The following is a 20770-nucleotide window of genomic DNA, read 5'->3' on the forward strand; positions in this document are numbered from 1 at the left end:
TTATTCAGAAAGTTTGGTGCTGGCAATAGCTTTCTAATGTCCAAATAATGTTTTGGAGAGCTAACCTGTCTTCTGAGAAAAGCTACCTTATCAGAGTGAAAAAGCACATATTATTGTTTCTTAACTTCAGATGGCCATAACTTTGGAAAAGAAATAAGTGTGAAACCCTTAGAGCACAGACTGAGAAAAGATTTGCATGTTCGTGTGTTTTTGCTTATCTTGTTAGGCTACGCCTTTGATACACAAGAGAATGCAATCTATCAGATATTTTTCCTCTTCTTTCCTTTCTTCCTTGCCAAGATTTCACTACCTTATTTCCACTCAAAGGGAGTTCTGAAGCCAAAAATCAGCCAGTGGTTTGGGTTTTTTTTCCATGAGTCAGCACCTGAAGGCAGGTCAACCTTCATGCAGATGGCTGTATCCTTGTAAATCGTGGAGCTTTTAGCCTCTACCTCTTGGCCTTAGTCTGGGAGGATGGAGGGAGAGAAATTGTTCCAGATGGCAAAAAAGGCACAAACAGAAGCAAAGAGGATGAAACCTGTTAAAGACAAATGCAGAAAGCGGGTTACCCCAGCAGACTTTGGTGGTTTTAAAATTCTGAACTGGATCCTCCAGGGAAAAAGAAGTTATTTTATTGCTTTCAGCTTACTAGGTGCACAATCCTTTGCTCCCACACGGCCCACTTGCCACGTTTCTAACAAGTACGGAGGTCTGCCTGGAGCCAGCTTAGCAGGGGACAAGGAAGGCATGTCAGGCTGTGGAAGCCACCGTACGCAAAGGGGTGATGCAGACAGCAGCACAGCCCCAGCGCTGCAAACTAGTCTCCCCATTACGGCTGAGCCAGGGTGGGGTGGGAGTCCCTGAGTCCCTTGGCATGAGCACCTACATCATGTCCCCAGGGAAGATTCAAGCTAAATCAGTGGACATCTGTGGTCACTTGAAATGTTCCACAGTATATATTTTTTGTGAGCAGTTTTGGTTTCAGTAGCCCTGTTGGCTGCTACTCGGAGAACAAAACGAATTTCTTGGTTTTGGGGGGATTTCTCTCTAGGACTTGTTTATGTTTCTGTGCAGGCTTGTGAAACGGGCTGAAGCTGGTTCAGCAGAGCGTGCTGGCTGCTGCTCAGGAGGGTGCTGGGTCTCTCAGTGCATAGGCAGTTTCTGATGACCTGCCGCTGCATGCTGACATCCGTGGTTGTTATTGTCATTCTCACCAGGAAGTGACAGATTTTTATGTAAGGTGCCAGGTCATTAAGTAACTCTGTTTTGGTTCAGTACCTTCATTTTTATGCTGTGGTGGCTGAATACTGTTACGGGAAAAAGGTTTCTTATGAATTAATGACATTGAAACAGAACCTTATAAAGGAACTGTAATACACTGCACGACTGCACATTTTCTTTTTTTTTTTTTTTTAAGTTGGAGCCCCACTGATCTTTCAACACTTCAGGTTTTGTTCAAGCTCACATAAGTCACTACATGTAGGACTATAAACTACAAATGGTGATATCTGCACATAATTACTCTATTTAAATAGCCAAAATAATTACAAGGTTTTTATTCAGGAATCATATCGTTCCATATAAGATAATATATTCTGGCTGTAGAATTCAAAAGATAACAATAGAAGTTATTCTGCTTTATAGTTGCTTCTTTTTCAGGAATATCAATGAGATCGTTCTTAAGAGTTTGTGTGATATTAAAAGCCTGCCATTTTTAAAACACAGACCAGGCTCTGAGTTGATCAAGCTGAGCACTTCTTGCATCTGGTTGCTGAAGTGAGAGTAGCAACAGTTTTGAGCATGTTCAGACTGAGGAAGAGTGTTTGGAGATGAAACAGGAGCTGTCACAGATTTTTTAGGCTGGTGTGGAAAGAGCTAACCTAGCAAGGTTTTAATGAGGGCAAAAATCCAGCTGTGCAGTTGGTAGGACTAGTCTAACATTTCATCTTGTGCTTATGGTAGACTGGATTCAGTCAGTCTCTTCGGGTGGAGGCATTGCCACTGCTCCTTTTCATTCAGAGGCAGCTTCAATTTACACCCTAGATAACCTGCAGCTTCTCAAAATGTGCAATTAAATGTTGCTAGTGTCTCTCCTAGAGACCTGATAAATATCAGGAGAAAGATAGTCACTGCATCCAGCCTCTAACAAAAATGATGGCAAAGTTTTATAATAAAGGGAAAGAAGTTTTCGCTCTAAAAATTGTATTGCTTTTGCAAATAAGTGAGTGAGATACTTTACTGGCATGATACAAAATACAAGTAAAGTTTATTGGAGCAGTTACAATCACTGAAATAGGAGTAGGTGTGTCTAGTGGTACTGTATCTTGGCTTTTTTCTTATATTGTTCACTTGAAAATTTGCAGCATTCAGAGGAACATAATAAGTTTTTCATCTGTTTGTTGGGTTAGAGAGTAGGTCCTGTTTGGTTCTCAAACACTTTTAATTTTTAATCTTTTTTAATTTTTAATCTCTATTTCAGTTGGGTGAAATTTTTCATGTGAAACTTTTCTCAAGATTAATTCAGACTCAAAACTTTAAAACATTTCATATATACGAATCAGTTTCATAACTTGCTTTTAAATCATTATAAACTGCTTTAGTTACAAAATTGCACAATATCTTTTCAAATAAGAATTTTATTTTGGCAATTGAAATAACTGCTTCGAAAGTCCCACCTCCTCCCCTTTTTTAAAATTGCAAATGATGAGAATCAAAAGGAGATACACAGGCTTTGTAAAATGAAAATTTTTAAAGGAACTGAAGTTATCATTTCAAATTTTCCCTTGTGTGAAAATATTTTATTTACTTTCATTACAGATTATAATGTTGTCTTGAGAAATTTGAAATAGCCATGAAGTGTAAATAGATTTGTTACCAGCTTTGCTGTTCCATACTGTGCTGTTTCCTGAGCCCCTTGATAGTATTAGAGCATTACTTATTATCTTTTTGAGCAAACATTTTTCAACTCACATGTAGTTGATACCACTATATTTGTTCCTGCTTTCACTGGGTTGATGAAAAGTTTAAAATTTGTAACTACTGTCTTAGACAGGTATTGGAGAATTGTGGTAACTGCTCATTCAGAGCAAGAATTTCAGCTAATGTATTTCAGAAGGCTTGAGCTGGAAATAATGGCATTACACATATTCACACCCCCTAAGGATCTGACCATCAGATCCAGTCGTTAAACAGGTCTTACCATATTTATCCTGCTTATGTTAGAACTTGAATTGAAAATGTCTTTGGGTAAAATTTGGGAACTAGCAATTTATTTCAGTTGTCAAAAGCTACCTTTGGTTTAACACAAGGTGTCTAAAAAAAGAATAGCTAGAGCAGTCATCTACTCTGAAGACTGACTTGATGAAAATGACATTGGGGGCTTCCATCATGATGTTGGTTCACAGATTTCCAGATGAGACATACTGACTTCAAGATTAAAACAAGAGAGTTCGGGCTTTTTTCTTCCCTTATCTTCCCCTTATTTGCCAGCCTAAGAAACTCAGCAAAAAGTCTGAAAATCTGGCTGGATTGTTCTGCATTAATCTCATTGCAAATCTGAGATATAAATGACTGACCCTGAAAATGGAATTTGGGAAGGGGCAAGATATGAATCTTGCTGCTATCTGTACTGACTTCTTGAAATTAATGGGATCAAAAAGCAGAACAAAAATCAACAAAAGTTGTTCCGTCAGAAGCAGAACTAGTAGAGTTGGGTTTATGATTTATGTATGTCCTTTGTACTCTCCAACTTCCCATTCCTCCATCTTATGCTCTGTGGCCTTCCCAAAGACTAAAAAACACATAGGAAGACTTAAGATATAATCTGAAGGCTATGCCATCCCAGTAGATTCTGTTGTAGCTGGACAGTAGGTTCAGAAGTTATCAGAGAGGGTTAATGAAGCTTAAAACTCACAGGGGCATCAGAGGGAACTGCAATTGTGCAGATTAAATACGCTTATCTTATTATGGCTTCAGAAGACTAATACAATGCAAGTAGACTTGAAAAATTCAACCCAAATTTATAATATTAGAGACAAGACTGTGCCACCTCTGCCAGTTGTGGAATGTACCTCAGTGCATGAGCATTCCCACCAGCAATCAGTAGGGCTGCTGAAGTACTAACTTAGTATCTGACTTCAGCTTAGATAGCAGAATACCATTTCATAAATTATTAATCAAGACTTTCAAATTACTCCTTTAATGTTTGGCATATGTATTATGCTTATAGCATTTCTAATACACATAAGATGTATTTAATCATAATGTGTTGCTTCAAATATAAGTAGTAAAGATAATTCATGTGTCTTCATGCCACTCAAGCTCACAGTTGAAATGGTTTCTTCCCAAGGTCATTAAGATCTTGTATTTAGTATTTATGCTATTTGTATTCAAGCCTTAGTTAACTCTACTGATAAATGGTTAAAGAGAAGATCCTTTTATGTGGGTCTCCTCATTCCCATTTCTATCCTTTGCTGGAGATCTGCAGGTGTATTTCACATTGATGAGCATCTGAAACATGTCTGAGTTTTGCTTTTTTTCTAGCAAGTATCCTTTTCTTGGATCAAATCCATTAGTTCATTTCCCTTGAGCGGCTCTTGCAAATGCAGAAGGATAATGTTTAATTTCAGGTAAAAACTGTTTGAAGCAGAACAGATTTCACAATTCACAAAATAATTTTTGTTAGAGGTATTTTTTGTAAAAAGATTTCTGACATGACTGAATTGCTGGGCTGTTATTAAAATGTTGTATTTTGGAAACAGTGACACTTCCACATGGTCTCTTACATAGGCTCTGTATTTGTAATCAGTTGCTGATTTTGTAAATGGTATGCAATGCACAGGAGAGTGAGTTCGCACATCCTTTTCTGTTCATGCACACTGGCCTGTGGACTATAAATGGAACAAAAGGATGAACTTCAATGGGCACTTGCCACTTTGCAAGATAAATATGTGTTGATGAGTTAGAACTTTGTTGATATGCCTGAAGTAGTTTAAATAAAGACTGTGCCACATATATTTTTCTTGTTATTTTTAGAAGTCCAGCTCCAGTGCGACCTGAAACTACGCCATCAACTGGCCCTACAGAAAAGCAGGAGATTAAAGTGTCTCGTGTGAGGAAGTTAACGAGGCAGTACAGTTTGTGAGTAACGTATAGCACTATCTTTATGTTTTTGCCTACTACAGCTGAAACTGAAGGGGGATGCTAATTATTGCTCTAGCTATGCCTTCTGAAAGGCATGAGTGCAATTACATGATAATGATCTTATACTGATACCATTCCTTTCATCACTGAGAATCTTTAAGCTTTTAATACGAAATGAATTTGCCATCCCTATGCAGTTGCTAACCCTCAGGATTGCAGGCCCTCTGCCTTTTTCTGAGCTTATAGGTTAGGAATTAAAAAACTCTTTTCCACACGAAGTGTCAAAGACCTGGTGTGAGCTGGAGCAAGCTGCTCTGTCTGCTTCATTACAACCCCATTTGCAAAATGAGGAAAACAGTCCTTAGTTGTTGGGTGGTCAAGGTGTGCTGTCAGCCATTCCCTCTCAGAAACTGCACCTTCTCTCTCTCTCTCTCTGATTTTTGTCACATGCAGAAATTGCTGAGCCCGCTACAGGTACAGCCAGCAAAGTTCGGTCTCAGTCCTGGCAAGAGTGATCTGTACCTATAGGGCTTTGGCATCCCATCTACACCTAATTCATCAAGTTTGAGAGTCTCTGGAGATGTGAGGTACTGAATAGATGTGGAAATCAGTTTGTTGATTTGTCTTTCATATGAAAGGACAGACAAGGCCACCAGAAACTAGGGGAAAAAAAGGACAATGTCAGCATAAACTTATTAGTACAAGAACACCAATGCCATAACGAAGAAAAAATATGTATGCTTTCTACGTGGCATGGAACTGTTAGCCCCTCCACCAATTTAACATTCTAGTGTCACTAAATATATAGCAACATTAGCAAAAGTTTTCCTTCTCTCCAAAAGGATTCTAATAAATATCAATATGTAGTTATTTTCTGTCTCACTATTAAGAACACTGGCTTTTGTTATGGAAAAAAAGTAACAGCCTACATCACCAAAACTGAAAAAATATTTAGGAGAAGAAACAGAAGAACGAATCAAATTGAAACTAGGAGGAAAATGAGCAATTAGCCAAATTGGTATTTGTCCAAGAGACCAAGGCTGACATACAGGAACACACAGCCACAGTTTGGTCAGCAGGCCACATAACTTGCTCTCTTTTACCACAATACATCAACTAGTATGGTTTGAAAATGAGATAGGAGATGGGAATTGACAGTTCAAGCTGGGAAGAGAACCCAGGTTCCCTTACTGCTCTCTAATCCTGAAGGTAATGTGTGACAGGGAACTTGGCAGCTTTTGTTAGGAGCAGTTTTCCAAGGCCTGAATGAAGCCTGCTCACTCACTCTGCTCAGCATAGCTCAGACAGCAGTGCACTTTTCTTGAACGAGACACCACTTCTACTACGTCTTTTTCTACAAGCCAGGGGAAGGAAACCTCCTACATATTTCAAGATGCATCTAATTTTTCAGATTTTTATATAATGTAAGGACTTGTAGATAGCAGTCAGCAAAGGAAAAGGCCGTGACACTGAGAGGACCAATTATTTGATGCTCTTCATATGGCAGGTAATGAACAGAACGTGGTGGCTGATCCTATTCTTTGAGCACACTGATATGTAAGGGCAGGCAAGAAATTCATGTCCTATTGCAGGTATAGTCACAGGTTTTGTACGCACACTTGGAAAGTTTATGATTTAAGTTGTAACCTAAACAGGTTGTTAAAGCTGGTCCTCAAATACTGCTACACAGCAAACAAAGAGAACAGGGTTATGCTGTGTAGACAATTTTGATGTAAGAGTACCGTGGTGATGTTCTGTATGCAGAAGCAGAAAATTCCCCATGGGACCATCAAAGTAAGGTAGTAGGATAAGTTGGTGTTGAAGATAGCAAGGCTAGTAAGAAATCATTTTTTAAGAATCTAGGTGAAAAAAATTGCTCTAGGGTAGGTTAGGGCTGGAGAGGGTGTGTTTACCAATAAATAGAAGGTGACAACCAAAGGAGAGGTATAGGTACTAGGACATAGAATAATGAAAATAGGTACTGCAAAAGGGGTCATCCCTGAAGCAGAAACAGCTATTCCTAGATCATTCTTGTCTGAGAAAGTGTTTAGCCAACCTGTTCTTAAAGGGCAAAGAGAAAATCTTTGGGCCAGAGACTGAGCACCTCCCTTTTCTGTGTGTGAACAGTCAGCCAGTCCCTCAGAGCTGCTGAGCACCTGCAGAACACATGCCCCCACACCTGAGAATGGCACTGAGGAAAGGTGGAGAGGGTAAATGAAAATGAGTGAGAGGTTGTCCTAGAGAGAAGGGAAAGGATGCCAGGGGGCACTGAGAGTAGCAGTACCACAGAGAATTCAGTAGTGTCTGGGAAGAGCAGAACTTGGGAAGGCAAGAGCTGAAGTGACGAATACTGCAGTGGGAGGCAAGTGGAATGGAAAGGAGACTAGAGGCAGGGTTATGCAGTGGAAAAGGCAATGGTGTTATTATACACATAGAGAGAAGCAACATTTAAACACTGTATTTTTTAAAAAATGTATTTATATATTCAGGAGTGAATTCTCAATTTTTGGTTGGTGAGTTTTTGAGGAACCAGTTTTGAGCATGTCTTGTCCCCATGTGGATTTTCAGTTGTCCACTGTTAGGCATGAGGAATGGCACCTCAAGTGCACATAAACACATCTAACCACAGGTGTCACCTATGCTGAAGACACCACAGTTAAAAATATGGGCCGTGATTTTTTTTTTTTTTTTTTTTGTAGACCCAAATTCTGTTCAATTTAAATTACCTTGTGTCTGGACTGCAAATATGGGAAATGCAAAGAAATTGTGAAGAAGTATTGTGAAAGGAATACAGTGAAGAAGGCAAATTCTCAGACTTGTAGCTTGCATGCTAATAGCTTGATGACTGATAAGACTGGACCCTAACCCTTAGCTTAGGTTCCCAGACACTAAGAAGCCTTTCTGAACTGGCAAGTTCGTGACAATTTTCCACTTCCTTGTGTGTAACAGAGCAGCTTTACCCAGCAAGGATGGGGAGAGTCCCATGTATTGCTGCTGAGAGTAGGGAGCAAGGACTGAGAAAATGTCAGCTACATGTTTCTGAAAGAGAGATTAACTAGGTCAACAGCCCAACTCTGGCTTGTTGCATTAATAAAACATCTATTGAACAGGTCCAAAAGATTCTGCATTTTCTTTCCAGCATAAAAACTGTGCATTGTACATGCTCTGGCACTGAATTCTATCCTTACCCAGAAGAAATAAAGAATGAAGCATGAAAAAAATAACATTAATCACCATAGCTTTATATCATAATAAAAAAACATTGCTGTCACCGAAACAACTCACCACAAGTCTGTGTACCCTGTATGTCATGTAGTTTTGAAGTACTGTGTTGCCTAGGCATGCTGCCTTCAAGTAGCACTAAACCAAGTACAGTTCTGTTCTGGAAGTGTCTGTCAAACTGGCATGGCAGGCATCTGTGCACTGTGACTACCTAATTGGTAGTTAAAATTGGTGCCATTTTATGAGCAGGAATCATTTTTCTCATCATTTTTCTATGTGCTTTAAACTGTCAAGCTGTAGTCTTTCCTTTTCACACATCATTCCCAGTAATAAAGGTTCTGTAGGCCAAATTGTGACTCTGTTTACCTCCGTGCAATTGCAGTTAGCAGTTGGAAACATCCTGACTCGGGGCTGACTGATCCCAATGACTTGGAGTCAATGGGGCTCTACAAAAGTAAACGAAGGTATAATATTCTCTACTGGCTTTCATTTAGTGGTGACAGTAGGTGAGATGGAAAGAGCTCAGCTTGACGGCCTAGAGCCCAAGGGAAGCGTGCAACCTGGTTTAAATAAAATGTTTTCTCTGTAAGCAGAATAAATGGGACAGGAAAAAGATACCCTCACAAGAATGTTTCTAAAGAGCTCCTTTTTGGAGTTGATCGAAGTCCTTTAAAAACAGTTTGAAAAGATTAGCACAGAGTAGCTGCATAATGGGTGTCAAATCTCCCATTGGTCTAAAGCCAATGAAGCAGTCAGTCCCACGGATGGATCTAACCAGATCTGTTCTTATCAATACAGCCAGCCTCCACAGAAAAGAATAAACATTAGAGTAGTATCAAATCAGTTCATTTATTCATATGTACATACTCCATAGAAACACTACTTGCACATCATACCCAGGATTTCCATTTGCAGATGACAGTTACCTAGCCAATCGACTTTTGAGGAATCTTTAAAGCTTAAAAAATCTAATTTACCTGAAAAGTTAGCTGCATTACAGATGGAAGAGTAAACAGAACTTCACTCCAAAGCACTACAGCTGATATACACGTTTCCAGTGCCTCCTCCAGCACAAGTACGTTCAAAGTCCGATGACATTTTCTAATGAGAAGATCTGTCTGCTTTTGTCAACTGCAGTGATGAAGATGACCTTCCTCCAGCACTGGCAGCAGCAGCGGCGGCATCAACACCTGTGTCTTCAGCATCCCCGGGGTCACAGAAAACATGTACGCCACAGACATCAGAAGGACAAACACAGGTTTCACCTGGTGGCAAGGTAATATGAAAAGAGATGAGCTTATGTCAGTTCGGAGAGTATTCAGGAAGGGTGGGAGGGAGTTGAGGAAGGGTGGGAGGGAGTAGCAAATGACATGTTTTCCTTAGATGGAGTAATTCTGCATTTAGGAGTAGTTTTTAATTCAGAGTTGTAGTAATATGTTTAACCTATTGTGTAAGGAAATACTTAGAGCCTGCTCCAAGGCCCAACTAAAATCAGTAAGTTTTTCATCAACATTAGGGGGCAGTGGGTCAGGATTAAATTAATGTGTACCTTGATTTCAGAGGTGCATAATTTTGTTGTCTGTCTTTCCTGAGTAGCCATACTTAAAAAACATGGTGTGAAATTTGAAATCCATTTGGCAATCTATGCTTTACGGAGTTAAAAAAACAAAAACAAAACCAAAAACAACTAACAGAATTACAAAAATTAAATGTTTTTTTTAACGCTGGGTTTCTTCTTTGCCTTTAGAGTTCCACAGATGCTGGAAGTACATTTGCTTTGGAGCCAGGTGACCTCCTGATGGATTTCACAGAGGCCACACCTATGGTAAATAGTTTCAGTTTGCAACCAGGAAAATGTAAAAGTTTTCAATAGTTTGTCTGCAGCTAAAATGAATGGGATACTATGCAGTGTGTTGGGTAGCGCACAGGAATAAAGTAAGTTTCCTTGATATTTGGTGATCCTGAGCATCCGTCAAACTCAGCTCAGCATTTCTGAAAATCAGTCCACATCAACAAATATTATGGCTGAGCTTTTGAATATGATTCTTTATTGTTGGATGACTTCTCGTTTCTCTCTCCTACCTGGGTATCTTTACACCTTGCTGCACTGGTTTCATGAGCTTCTTTGTCCCTTCAACGTAGATTCCTAATGTGATCATAGATTTGTTTTTGGGAGTTGTCTGGAAAGTCCCTTCTTCTCCCCACAAGTTTTGCTCAGACCTTACCTAGTAGCCAATCCAAAGACGTGTACCTGCACTTTCATGTTTCATTAGCAGAGTGCTTTGCTTCATTTTAAGGCAAAATAGTCTATAACATGTTGGTTATTAACTTATTTTTTTAGAGGTATGTGATTTGTATTTTTGCTTAAAAGCCAAGGAGAGATGCTGGTCTCACTGAAGTCAAAATGCCTCTTGACTTCAGTGATCTCAGGCTTTCAGCTCAGATTCCCAGCAGATTACTTAAAGGATCACAGTATGATCCTTAACTTTCTCCAAGTCATCCTGCATTGCAAATAGCTCTAATGCCAGATAGCTCTTCTGCTGTCCAAAGCCATTTTTGCTGTCTTGTAGAAACCATGTTTAAAGCATATAAAAAGCACAACAGGGGCAGCACTACATTTTTGGCATAAACATTATTGTATTAAAGTACTCCTGTTCTGGGCATTGATTTCACTACATGGTTAGGTCCTTGTTTACAATATTGGATAGGTGCTGTGGGGATGTGTGTTTTGTTTCAGAGACAGTATGGTACCAGTCTGTAAATAACTGCTTGAGTCCTGTTACCACTGAATGAGAGATTCAGGTACCCCTGCAAGCCTGGTGAAGTGAAGGCTTATCCCTCCTAAGGCCCCTCCCTGCTTGCAGAAGGGATGTGAATATTCAGCCATGGCTTTTTGGCTTCAGAGGTACACTGAGGCGGGTATGGGGTGCACTATGCCTAGAGACTTGCTGCTGCGGATGGGAAGACAGGTTTGATGCAGGGGACTGGGCAGGAGCTAGGGAGCAGCTGAGACTGTCACTGATATACTGCAGTTTGGGAATGGACAGTGGCCCTAGAAGGATAGAGAGATCTGCACAGCTGTTCTCTCACATGCAGTTTCGAGCCTGTTTCTTCACAAAGTCCTTGAGGGCACTTCATGGTCCCTCTATAACTTCAGGAGGTTCAATAAGAACGTTCTTCACCTGCCATCAAAGTGCTATCAGCACCCACCCTGTTCCTGCTGACCCCCTTCTTATCTTTGCCCTTCAACCTGGCTCAGCTGTACAGTCCTAGCACCCCAAGACTTTTACAGTGCAGATGTTGAATCTCTGAACTGCAGCAAATTGAAATTTAAGGGACTCTCTAGCTCCTTGAGCCCCTAGGTCTCCTTGGTGGCAGAACTGTTCCAGCGGTAGCATCTGCAATGAGAGTACAGTGCTTACTGCTCCTACATCCACCATATTGGAGAGACCTGCTGTTGCACCTGAAAATACCATTGCAGACTGAGGAGCATCTACAGAAATGAGAATGATTACCTGGAACCTCCTGGAAGTGCTGGATGATGAAACTATCCCATTCCAGAAAGCGACAGGAAGAGATGTATTTAAGCTGAACACCCTCCCCCCACTCCCTGTACATTTCTGGGGGAAGGGAGCAAAGGAAAGAGAGAAAGAGGTGCAGCATTCTGCAGCCTTTGTCTGTAGTTTGGGTTGACAAGACACAGGCAGCCTGAAATGGAAACTACCTGAAAGGAGGTTGTAGCGAGGTGGGTGTTGGTCTCGTCCCAAGTACCAAGTGATAGGATGAGAGGAAACTGCCTCAAGTTGCGCCAGGGGAGTTTTAGATTGGAGATTAGGAAAAATTTCTTCCCAGAAAGGGTTGTCAAGCATTGGAACAGGCTGCCCAGGGAAGTGGTGGAGTCACCATCCCTGGAGGTATTTAAAAGCCGTGTAGATGTGGTGCTTAGGGACATGGTTTAGTGGTGGACTTGGCGGTGCTAGGTTAACGGTTGTACTTGATGATCTTAGAGGTCTTTTCCGACCTAAACCATTCTATGATTCTATATAGGTTAGATTGTCCTTCTCTGTATTAATAACATGTTTGTGGCTGAACTGTAAGTAATTATCCTTTGGAGTTTGCTAATAGATTTCTTATTCTAAAAAACATTATAGGTTTGGGTTTTGTTTCCATTTAATAGAAGTCAGCATTACACACTTTTCCTTTTCAAGCTGAGGATACAGGCTTTTTTCCCTAAATATTTTACCCAGTCATGCTTTCCCCTTTCCTACCCCACCATCCGCTGACATAATTTATCACGCTGTATGTTCATAAACTAACCTTCCATTACTTTCTTGGTTTAAATATTTTGGAGAGCATGTACCGCACAGCATCAATCAACCCTTTTTGTTTTGTTTAACGTCTGTAAAGGTCAGCTTGTTCTCTACAGAGCAGTTATTGTTTACAGACCTTTCTCTGCAGTTTCACTGGCCACAGGCTGCTCTCAACTGAGGTTTGAATGAAAAGTTTACTCTTCAGGGGGAGAGGCTCCAAACAAAAGCAAGCTAAGGGGAAATGCGTAACTTTGAGCCCATCTGATTATTTAATACTTCTGTTGTGATAACATGTGCTGTCATTTGAGGGTCAAGATCACGTACAGCTTAGCGTCGTGTTACTGTCAAGTCAGTGGTAGTGTGCTGGTTTTGCATGCTATGACCTGGCTCTTGGGAAGTTGCTTGTTAATTGCACCCATTTGTTTCACACTCAGTGACAGGTACGGTCATTCATACTGCCTAATTTGGGGTATTTGCCTGAGGTGATAGGGTTGGAAGTTCAGGTTCCTACATAGTCAGGGGGTTTCCTGCAGAGGGGTATTCAAACAGCTGTCTTCTCTTTGTTGTCTGGACTAGAGAGACTAAGGCACCTAGATTGGACATCTAAAATCAACTTTTTTATTTTGGTCATGATATATGCTGCCAAACTTCCCCAGTTCGCTGGAGAGCTCTTAATTTGAAGCAGTTTCAGACATACTCCCTTCTCTTCTATAACATTACTGGCAAAGAGTGATTAATAGTCGCTGACTCAGCTGCATGGTCTTCATTGTTCATTGATGCTTCTTGATGGCCTTGGGTTTTATCCATGTATTGCTGCTGTTGCCCGTACAGCGGAAGCTTTAATACGTGCTGAGAGTTACAGTTAGAAGTGGAGCTCACAAAACCAAATTAACTTATAAAAATGGAAGAATTAGTGAATAGATTGGATTAATAGAATTCATCCAGGCTGCCATGCCGGGATCAGAGCAGTCAAATTTGTCTACATGGTCAGCCTGGAGGAGCTACTGTGATATATAGAAGAACCAGCTGAGCTCTAATGGTCACTTAGTCATCAATACCTAGACTGCCAGTTAACAGCAGGGCAATTGCGAGGCAGACTGATTTCAGGAAATCATTTTGCAGAAGAAATAATGCACATTTACTAATGCAGACTGCCTAGAAGGACAGGTATCTTTTTATGCTCTGCACTCCTCAAATCACGTGATTTATATACACTTTTATTACTTTTTCAGTAAATCCTACAATTAATTGATTACAACTCATTACATGCTGTCCTTAAAATCATATCAGGTGCAGAAGAAAATCCCATCTTTTTATACCACTTCATTGTGACTTTAAGCACTGTACCTGGTTTGTATATAAACAAGATTCAATCCCTCCTGCTTCTATGTTTCAGAGAAGAGTTGGATTTTTTTAAAAAATACAGCATAATATATGACGAATTATAGTATCACATTATTGAGCATCCTTATTGTGGTTTATTAAAATTAGTTTTATCACTGTAGTAGGCTCTTTCTCCCACCAGTCTCTCTCTCTTTCTCTCTCTCTCTTGTTTCTAGCTTTTATGGAACTGGAAATCAAAGCTTGAGCTGCAAGCTATTCTGTTCCAGCTTACAATCAGTATGATTTGTGACATGGGTATGAATGTAGAGCTTTCTTGTTTCATTACAGAAAACTCAGTCCTAAGACCCTGAATGAATGTAACAGCTGCTACGCCATGCTGACAAATACCTTCCCAACCAAGAGAGAAAGATGATGTATGCAAACTTCAGTTTGACCTAATGGAGTAGGACAAAATAAATAAGAATTAACAGTCTTACACACAAAACGTAGCTATTCCTAAACTTGGACTAAGGTTTAGAATGCAAGGCGGATGGGCTAGGACTAAATCATGATCACATCTGAAGGGATATCAGAGAGCACCGATTTACAGCTGGCAAGTGCAAACCATGTGTTCTTATTTCATGCTGTATCAAGTAAATAAATTTCTAGGGCTTCACCTGCCATCTATTGGTGGAAAACAGTAAGTAGAAAACTATTTGCCTTTTCAAAACTTGAGATACAACATTTAAAAGGTATAAACTATCGGTATGATAGTTTAAAAATGAAAAATAAATGGCCTTCAGTGTAAAACTAGGTATTTTTATATTTTTATTTAGGATGAGTTGGAAACAAATATTTTTATTTCAGTAATAGCATTACTAGTGTAAGCAATCCTATTCATTGAAAGTGATCTCATTGAGTCTCATTGAGGGGTAGTGAATAGAGGAGAATGAGTAAAGAATCTTCTCATTCCATTTCCATTTAATATTTGTTATATTGATAAAGAAGAGTTGACTGGATTTTTAGTTGCTAAATTTTTATGACAATTTTGCAAGGTTGCAATAAGCCAAATAACAGAGTGGCAAATGCGTTCAGTATTTCTTCCCTTCATTTTGAAGATCTTTTCACTTACAGTGCAAAGCAATTTTTCAGTGGAAGACAGGCAAACATATCAAACTCTAATAGGTTCATAACCACTCCTTTTGGCATTGAATTCTAAACAAAAGCAGCTATAATGTAATTCAAGACTAAAATTTGATAAGAGCATTAGATAGCACGTATCTACCATCTACCTGGCTGAAAATACAGATCAAGTATCTCTGCATGCCCCAGACGTCTTTAAAACATCTCAGTCAGAGACAAATTTATAAATGCTTTATTTGTGGTGAACTACATACTTGAAGATAAAATAGGTCTTCTCAAAAAACTTAGGAAGGCTGTGTGATATATTTCAGAATTAGAAGCTTTCTACTTTTACATCTTCATAACAAAAAAAAAAAGATTTCTTAGTACAAGAAGAATTGGAAGCAATAAATATGATCTGGATTCAAGGAAGAATGTTCAAAAATGCTATTTTCTGAGCCGGCTTCTCAATTAACAGTATTTGCACATTCAAGCTTACATGCAATGGCCAATTATGAGCAAAAGAATTTGCACAAAGAAGCAGTTTGTCTGTTGTATGTACAGTTATATGTACAGATAAGAACTCAAAGCAGTAAGCAACATGTTAAATGTACATTTATTCCCAGTTTCAAGTTCATGCCCTTTAACTCCATATTAAACTAAGAAAAAGCAAAGAGCAGCAATTGCTGAAGCAAATAACTTTAATACAAAAAACTTGTAACAACAGGCAATAAATCTAGTTCTATAGGAACTTAAGGAATACTTTAAATTTACTGATATTGCAAGGACCTTTTTTCTGCTGCAAGAAAAGGGCATCAAGCAGATAAGAAGACAATTTGAAGGGGTGCACTGTAGTGCTCGGTCAAACTGAGTATGAGACATTTGACTGGGGGTTTGCAGAAAGTGCTCAGTGCTGCATACAGTGCAAGGCTCCTAGGAGAACACCGTCTGAATCAAGCAAATGCAAATTACCTGAGCATCATTTAGGTTATATAAAGCATGCTAATAACTAGAGAAGAGACTTAGCACATTTTTAAAAACAATCATGCCACTTGGGCAGCCAGAATAATGGGTGAATACATTTTGGATTGTACTTTCACACTCCCTAATAGCTGATTCTTATAGTCTGCACACGTAAAGTACTATAAATAGGACTTGCAACCAATATGGAGCTCTGCATGTTCAAGCATGGGGCTTTACCGGTGGATGCCAGTCTCATAAGCAGTCTATTGAATTACTAATATGCAAGATAACTGAGTGTCTGGGAATGCAGTCAGGCTCAGAGGCTGCCTGTTGGATTTTAGTTTAACATCCACTAAAAAATGTAAAATGCTTTGACTGCTACCCAGCTATTTGGGGATTTGGTCCCATTCATCCATTACAGAAAGGCACACAGAGTCAGTGAAGAAGCAAAATGAGAGAATGCTAAAAGATGAACTGTAAACATCTAGATTTACTTTTTATTTTGCCTGTATTTGAGTAATTTAAATTCATTGGCTCAATTAATGTTTTTTTCCCCATTATCTGTATGCTGAGCAGAACAACTGGGTGTGCTCTGTAAATGTATGACAGATGATTCAACACTTCCCTATTTCTTTAACTAATTGAAAGTGAATTCCACAAGAAATAAAAAGATCCACAAGGTGAAATCCATTGCTGACTTTGCACCAGTGAACACTGTGATAAATTGGATATGATGTGTACATGAGCAAGAAAAGGTACAAAAAGAGGGGAAGGTGTTAAGTAGAAAAAAGTACAGGCATGATGCTGCACTGTGCCTACTTTGTGTCTTCTAATTCACTGCTTTAAAATACTGAATGACCCACTGGCTAACTTTTTATAAAACTTGCGATAAAGATAAGGGTGGAATGCCAGAAGGTAGTTTGGATCAAGAGGGGATAAGCTTTTACCTGGAGAGGTGACAAAATCTGCCACATACAATTACTTTTAGTCATCTCCATACATTTTAAGATGCTGTCTTAACCATCCTCTGGCATTCCATGTGCCTGCCCCATGCCTGTAGAAGTTATAAAAGAAGCAAAAGCCTATCCATAAATCTGTTTTCTGCCAGATCATTCAAGCAGAGCTGGTCCTGGAGCTTAGAACTTTGGCTGGACTCCATAGCAGGCCTGCCACATGCTGGGAGCTCATTTGAGAAGACATTTACACCAGAAGACTGGTGGGTCTTCTACCACCTGTGTGCCTGCAGGGAGATACAGTCAGGAAAATAGCTTAGAGAACTGCTAGTGCACTGTAACTAAAGTCTGTGAGATTGTTGCCCTGTGGCGGGATGTTTGCTGTGCCTATACGGTTGACGGTTTGATGGCAGTTTACAGACTTGTCTATGAAGCTGGAGGACTGAGGTTGTGGTGTCACAGCTGTACATGCAGGTCTTTCTGTAGATGGGTGCTGGATGGTTTCCTCTGTCCCAGCTTCCTTAGCGGGGCTGTGACAGGAGCTTGATCAGCTCATTGATCCAGCTGAACACTAACCCCACAAACAAAATGATTTATCTGTAGGTCAAATAATCTGTGAAAGCCTGCGGTTTCACAGATGCTTCTCCTGAGGACTGTGGGAGTGATAAAGTACACTTGCAAGAAGTGTAGTTTCTGGAGTAGTACTCCAAATGGGACTACTGCGGCTGTTGAAGTAACTTTAAAATGAAGTTTGATCAATTTATGAGAGGGAGTCTAGGATGTGCTTGACTGCAATAACAGTGACTTGAGGCCAATTGACAGGCAAGATCCTAGGGAGACTGCTCGCTAACGATGCAGAGCATCTGAAACTGCCAAACACCATAGACAGGGCAGTGCAAGACTGTCTGTGTGCTTCTCTTTTTGTGTAATTAGTGCAATAACCATTTTTAGTCCAAAACTTTTCTAAGTGCCCCTGAAGTGATTGCCACCACCTCAGCAGTGGTTAGTAAAGTCAGGAAACTTGAGGATCACAAACATTATTGTAGCTTAAAAAAAAAAAAAGATAAAATGCTACCTGCAATCCCTTTCTCCTGCCTCCCCATCAAAAACGTGATTATTCCATGACAGTAACAGCTTTCTCTTTTGCTTGAAATCAACATCAGAATAAGTGAAGGGGATCAAGTAAATGCAAGCAAACAGATTTTAAGTTGGCTGACATCTACCTCCTGCTGCAAGCTGAGAAGGCAAATCTTTAGCAAATCTTTTAGAACCTGCATATTGTTGTAAATCAGGTCTGATATGTTCAATCATACTTTTCCTCAATATCTTTTTTAAATTTCAGATTGTTGCTTTACTTTTCAAGTGAATGTGTTTCATGTCCTTAGAAGCAATAAGCAGGTGTAACATCTGCCTAAGAAGAAAAAAAGGGGACAACAGATAGACAGGGCTTTTCAGACACAGAGCATCAATTTTTGGATGTACTGACTGAGTCTCCTTCTTTTCTACTCTAAAGTAACCCATGTAATAGAAAAATGCTCAGTTTCTGTGCAAAAGCCTACTTGAAACTACGTATATCTTTTTATGTTTGCTCTCAATGAGACAAGTATAGCGATTAAGCTATTATGTCTCAAAATCTTTTGATAAAGGCATATTAATCACCTTTCCTGTGGCCTGAGGAGTACATAATTCCTTTTGTCTCAGCAGCTGTGAAGTTCATAATCTTTCTTCCTCACTGTGATTAGTGACAATTGCATTTAGACTCCAGTGAGTAACTCTTGTGTATTTGTTTTCTTTCCAACCTGCTAATGAGTTGATATATGTGTAATTCTAATTCACATTTTTCCAGTGTGATAGCAAGTGTGATGCTAACTGCTTGGCTGTTCTGTGGAATTTCAATTGAATGCCTCCAAGCTCCAACAGAAAATGGAAACATCTGCTTCCCGAGCTGTTTTTTGACTGGCTGGGTAACTCAACTTGTAAAACCAGCAAAAACAACAAGTAAACTTTCTTTTTATTTGCCACTCAATTGAATAATCGTAACTGATAGAGAATCTTTTTTTTTTCTTCTTTCATTAAAGTAAAATCTAGTTGTCTAAATTTTCTTTCAAAAGCCTGTATTTTGGAAAACATCCTGAATCAAATGTCAGAGAGTGGTAAGAAGGGTAGAGGAAGTATCAGGCCAATTTGAAATGTTTGCATTGTAGCAGTTGTGAAGTGTTTCAGTTTCAAGTAATGTTTGTTAATTAATTTAAATGAACTCATGTTTCCAATCAAAATGTCATTTCTAAATTAGGCACTAAAACCTACTCTGATAAAATGCTGAGATAAAACCATTCTTTTGTACCATAACGATTCTTTTGTAACACGTTCAGTTTGGATAAATAGGCATTTTCTGATGAGAATTCCCAAGCAGTTCCAATAGCATGTCTTCTGATGAACGACCAGCAGTACCTAAGGGACCATCAGTTTTCTCTTATGGCCTGTCTACTGATTTGTCCGCTGCTTTTTACTGTTATTCACAACAGTGGGAAAATCCCCTACCGAGGCATATTACCTATTTAAGTTGTTGTAGTCTGTCTACTAGCAAGCGAAACCAAAACAGAGACCCAGTCATTGGCTTGTGAGATTTACATCAGGACAGATCTTTTGCTTTGACTTTGTACAGAGCCTAGGACAAGTCTTGTAACTTAGAAGAGTGGTAATAGTAGAAATAACCAGAAAGTTGAACTGATAAATTGAAGTTTGCATAAATCTCAGCATGTCTGTAGTAATTCCACAGTTTCTGAGCCTTGTCCAAAAATATTGTAGATCATGGAGGAAAACTGTAATTTAATTGTGGAAGGAAGAAAACAGGAGCTCCTTAATTCCAGCTAATCAGCTATCATGGTAACTGGATTAAAAACCACTGAACTCAGTACAGTGTCCTCTTCTGTTCATTACCCCTTCTATCACTCTCTGAAAAACAAAATAATAAACTGTTTTGGGCTGAGGAAGAAAATTTCAACAGAGGTAGATGTCCTGTACGTCCAATTTAAGCCTGCTGACTAAAAAACAGTTCTTGCATGCTCCTTAGTTATTCCCTGGAACTTGGCCACGAAACCATCACTATGGAAGAACTGTGGATTTATGGCTTACTTTATGGTATGACATGCATCTCATGTTCAGCAACCCAAGACCGAACCCCACCTCTTGGAGGAACAGTCAGTGAGGTCAGGAAAGTGAACCTCTACAAAACTCGTTTAGCAAGTTAATGTCATTTATTGTGCCTCTGCCAAAAATTTGGCTAGAGTCTTGCAAGTGCTCCGATGCTGTGAAACGTCACCTGGCCACTTCAAGCAAAGTGCCAGATATTACCAAGAAGTATTTTGATGAAGGAGCTGCCCGTGCCATTTGGCACGCACACCAAGCCATGTGCACATGCTCTGCTGAGAGCCCTGTTGGCAGTGCTGGAGATGGGAAATCATGTGCCAAGTACAGTGGGCTTCTGACCACCTGAATTTGTGCACAATTTGGCACTCGTCTCATGCTGCATCCAAGTCAAGCAAACTGTCAAAATCAATAACCATGAAGCTCAAGTGCTCCCATCCAGATAGAGCCCATGTGTTTGCATCAGTGGCTGAGCTGCCCAGATTGCAGACAAAGCTTGCTCTCTTCAAAATGTCTGTGGACAGCAGAGCCCATGTTTGTCTGTGCCTCTAAAGTGATTTTGTCCTTCAGATCTCTCCTGCCTTACTG

The 20770-nt window shown here is 39.7% G+C and overlaps 1 protein-coding gene across 1 annotated transcript in view; it reads left to right on the forward strand.

The window, feature by feature from the left end:
* The window catches only part of EPB41L4B (erythrocyte membrane protein band 4.1 like 4B), a 180720-nt gene that overhangs the window by 144012 nt on the left and 15938 nt on the right, over positions 1-20770 (forward strand). The window contains exons 21-23 of the mRNA XM_072851334.1: positions 5035-5139; positions 9502-9640; positions 10112-10189. Of these exons, the coding sequence (XP_072707435.1) occupies positions 5035-5139; positions 9502-9640; positions 10112-10189 (322 nt within the window). The remainder of the gene's footprint in view (positions 1-5034; positions 5140-9501; positions 9641-10111; positions 10190-20770) is intronic.

Source organism: Ciconia boyciana, chromosome 2, assembly GCF_034638445.1.
Source record: "Ciconia boyciana chromosome 2, ASM3463844v1, whole genome shotgun sequence".
In the NCBI taxonomy this organism is placed as follows: Eukaryota; Metazoa; Chordata; class Aves; order Ciconiiformes; family Ciconiidae; genus Ciconia; species Ciconia boyciana.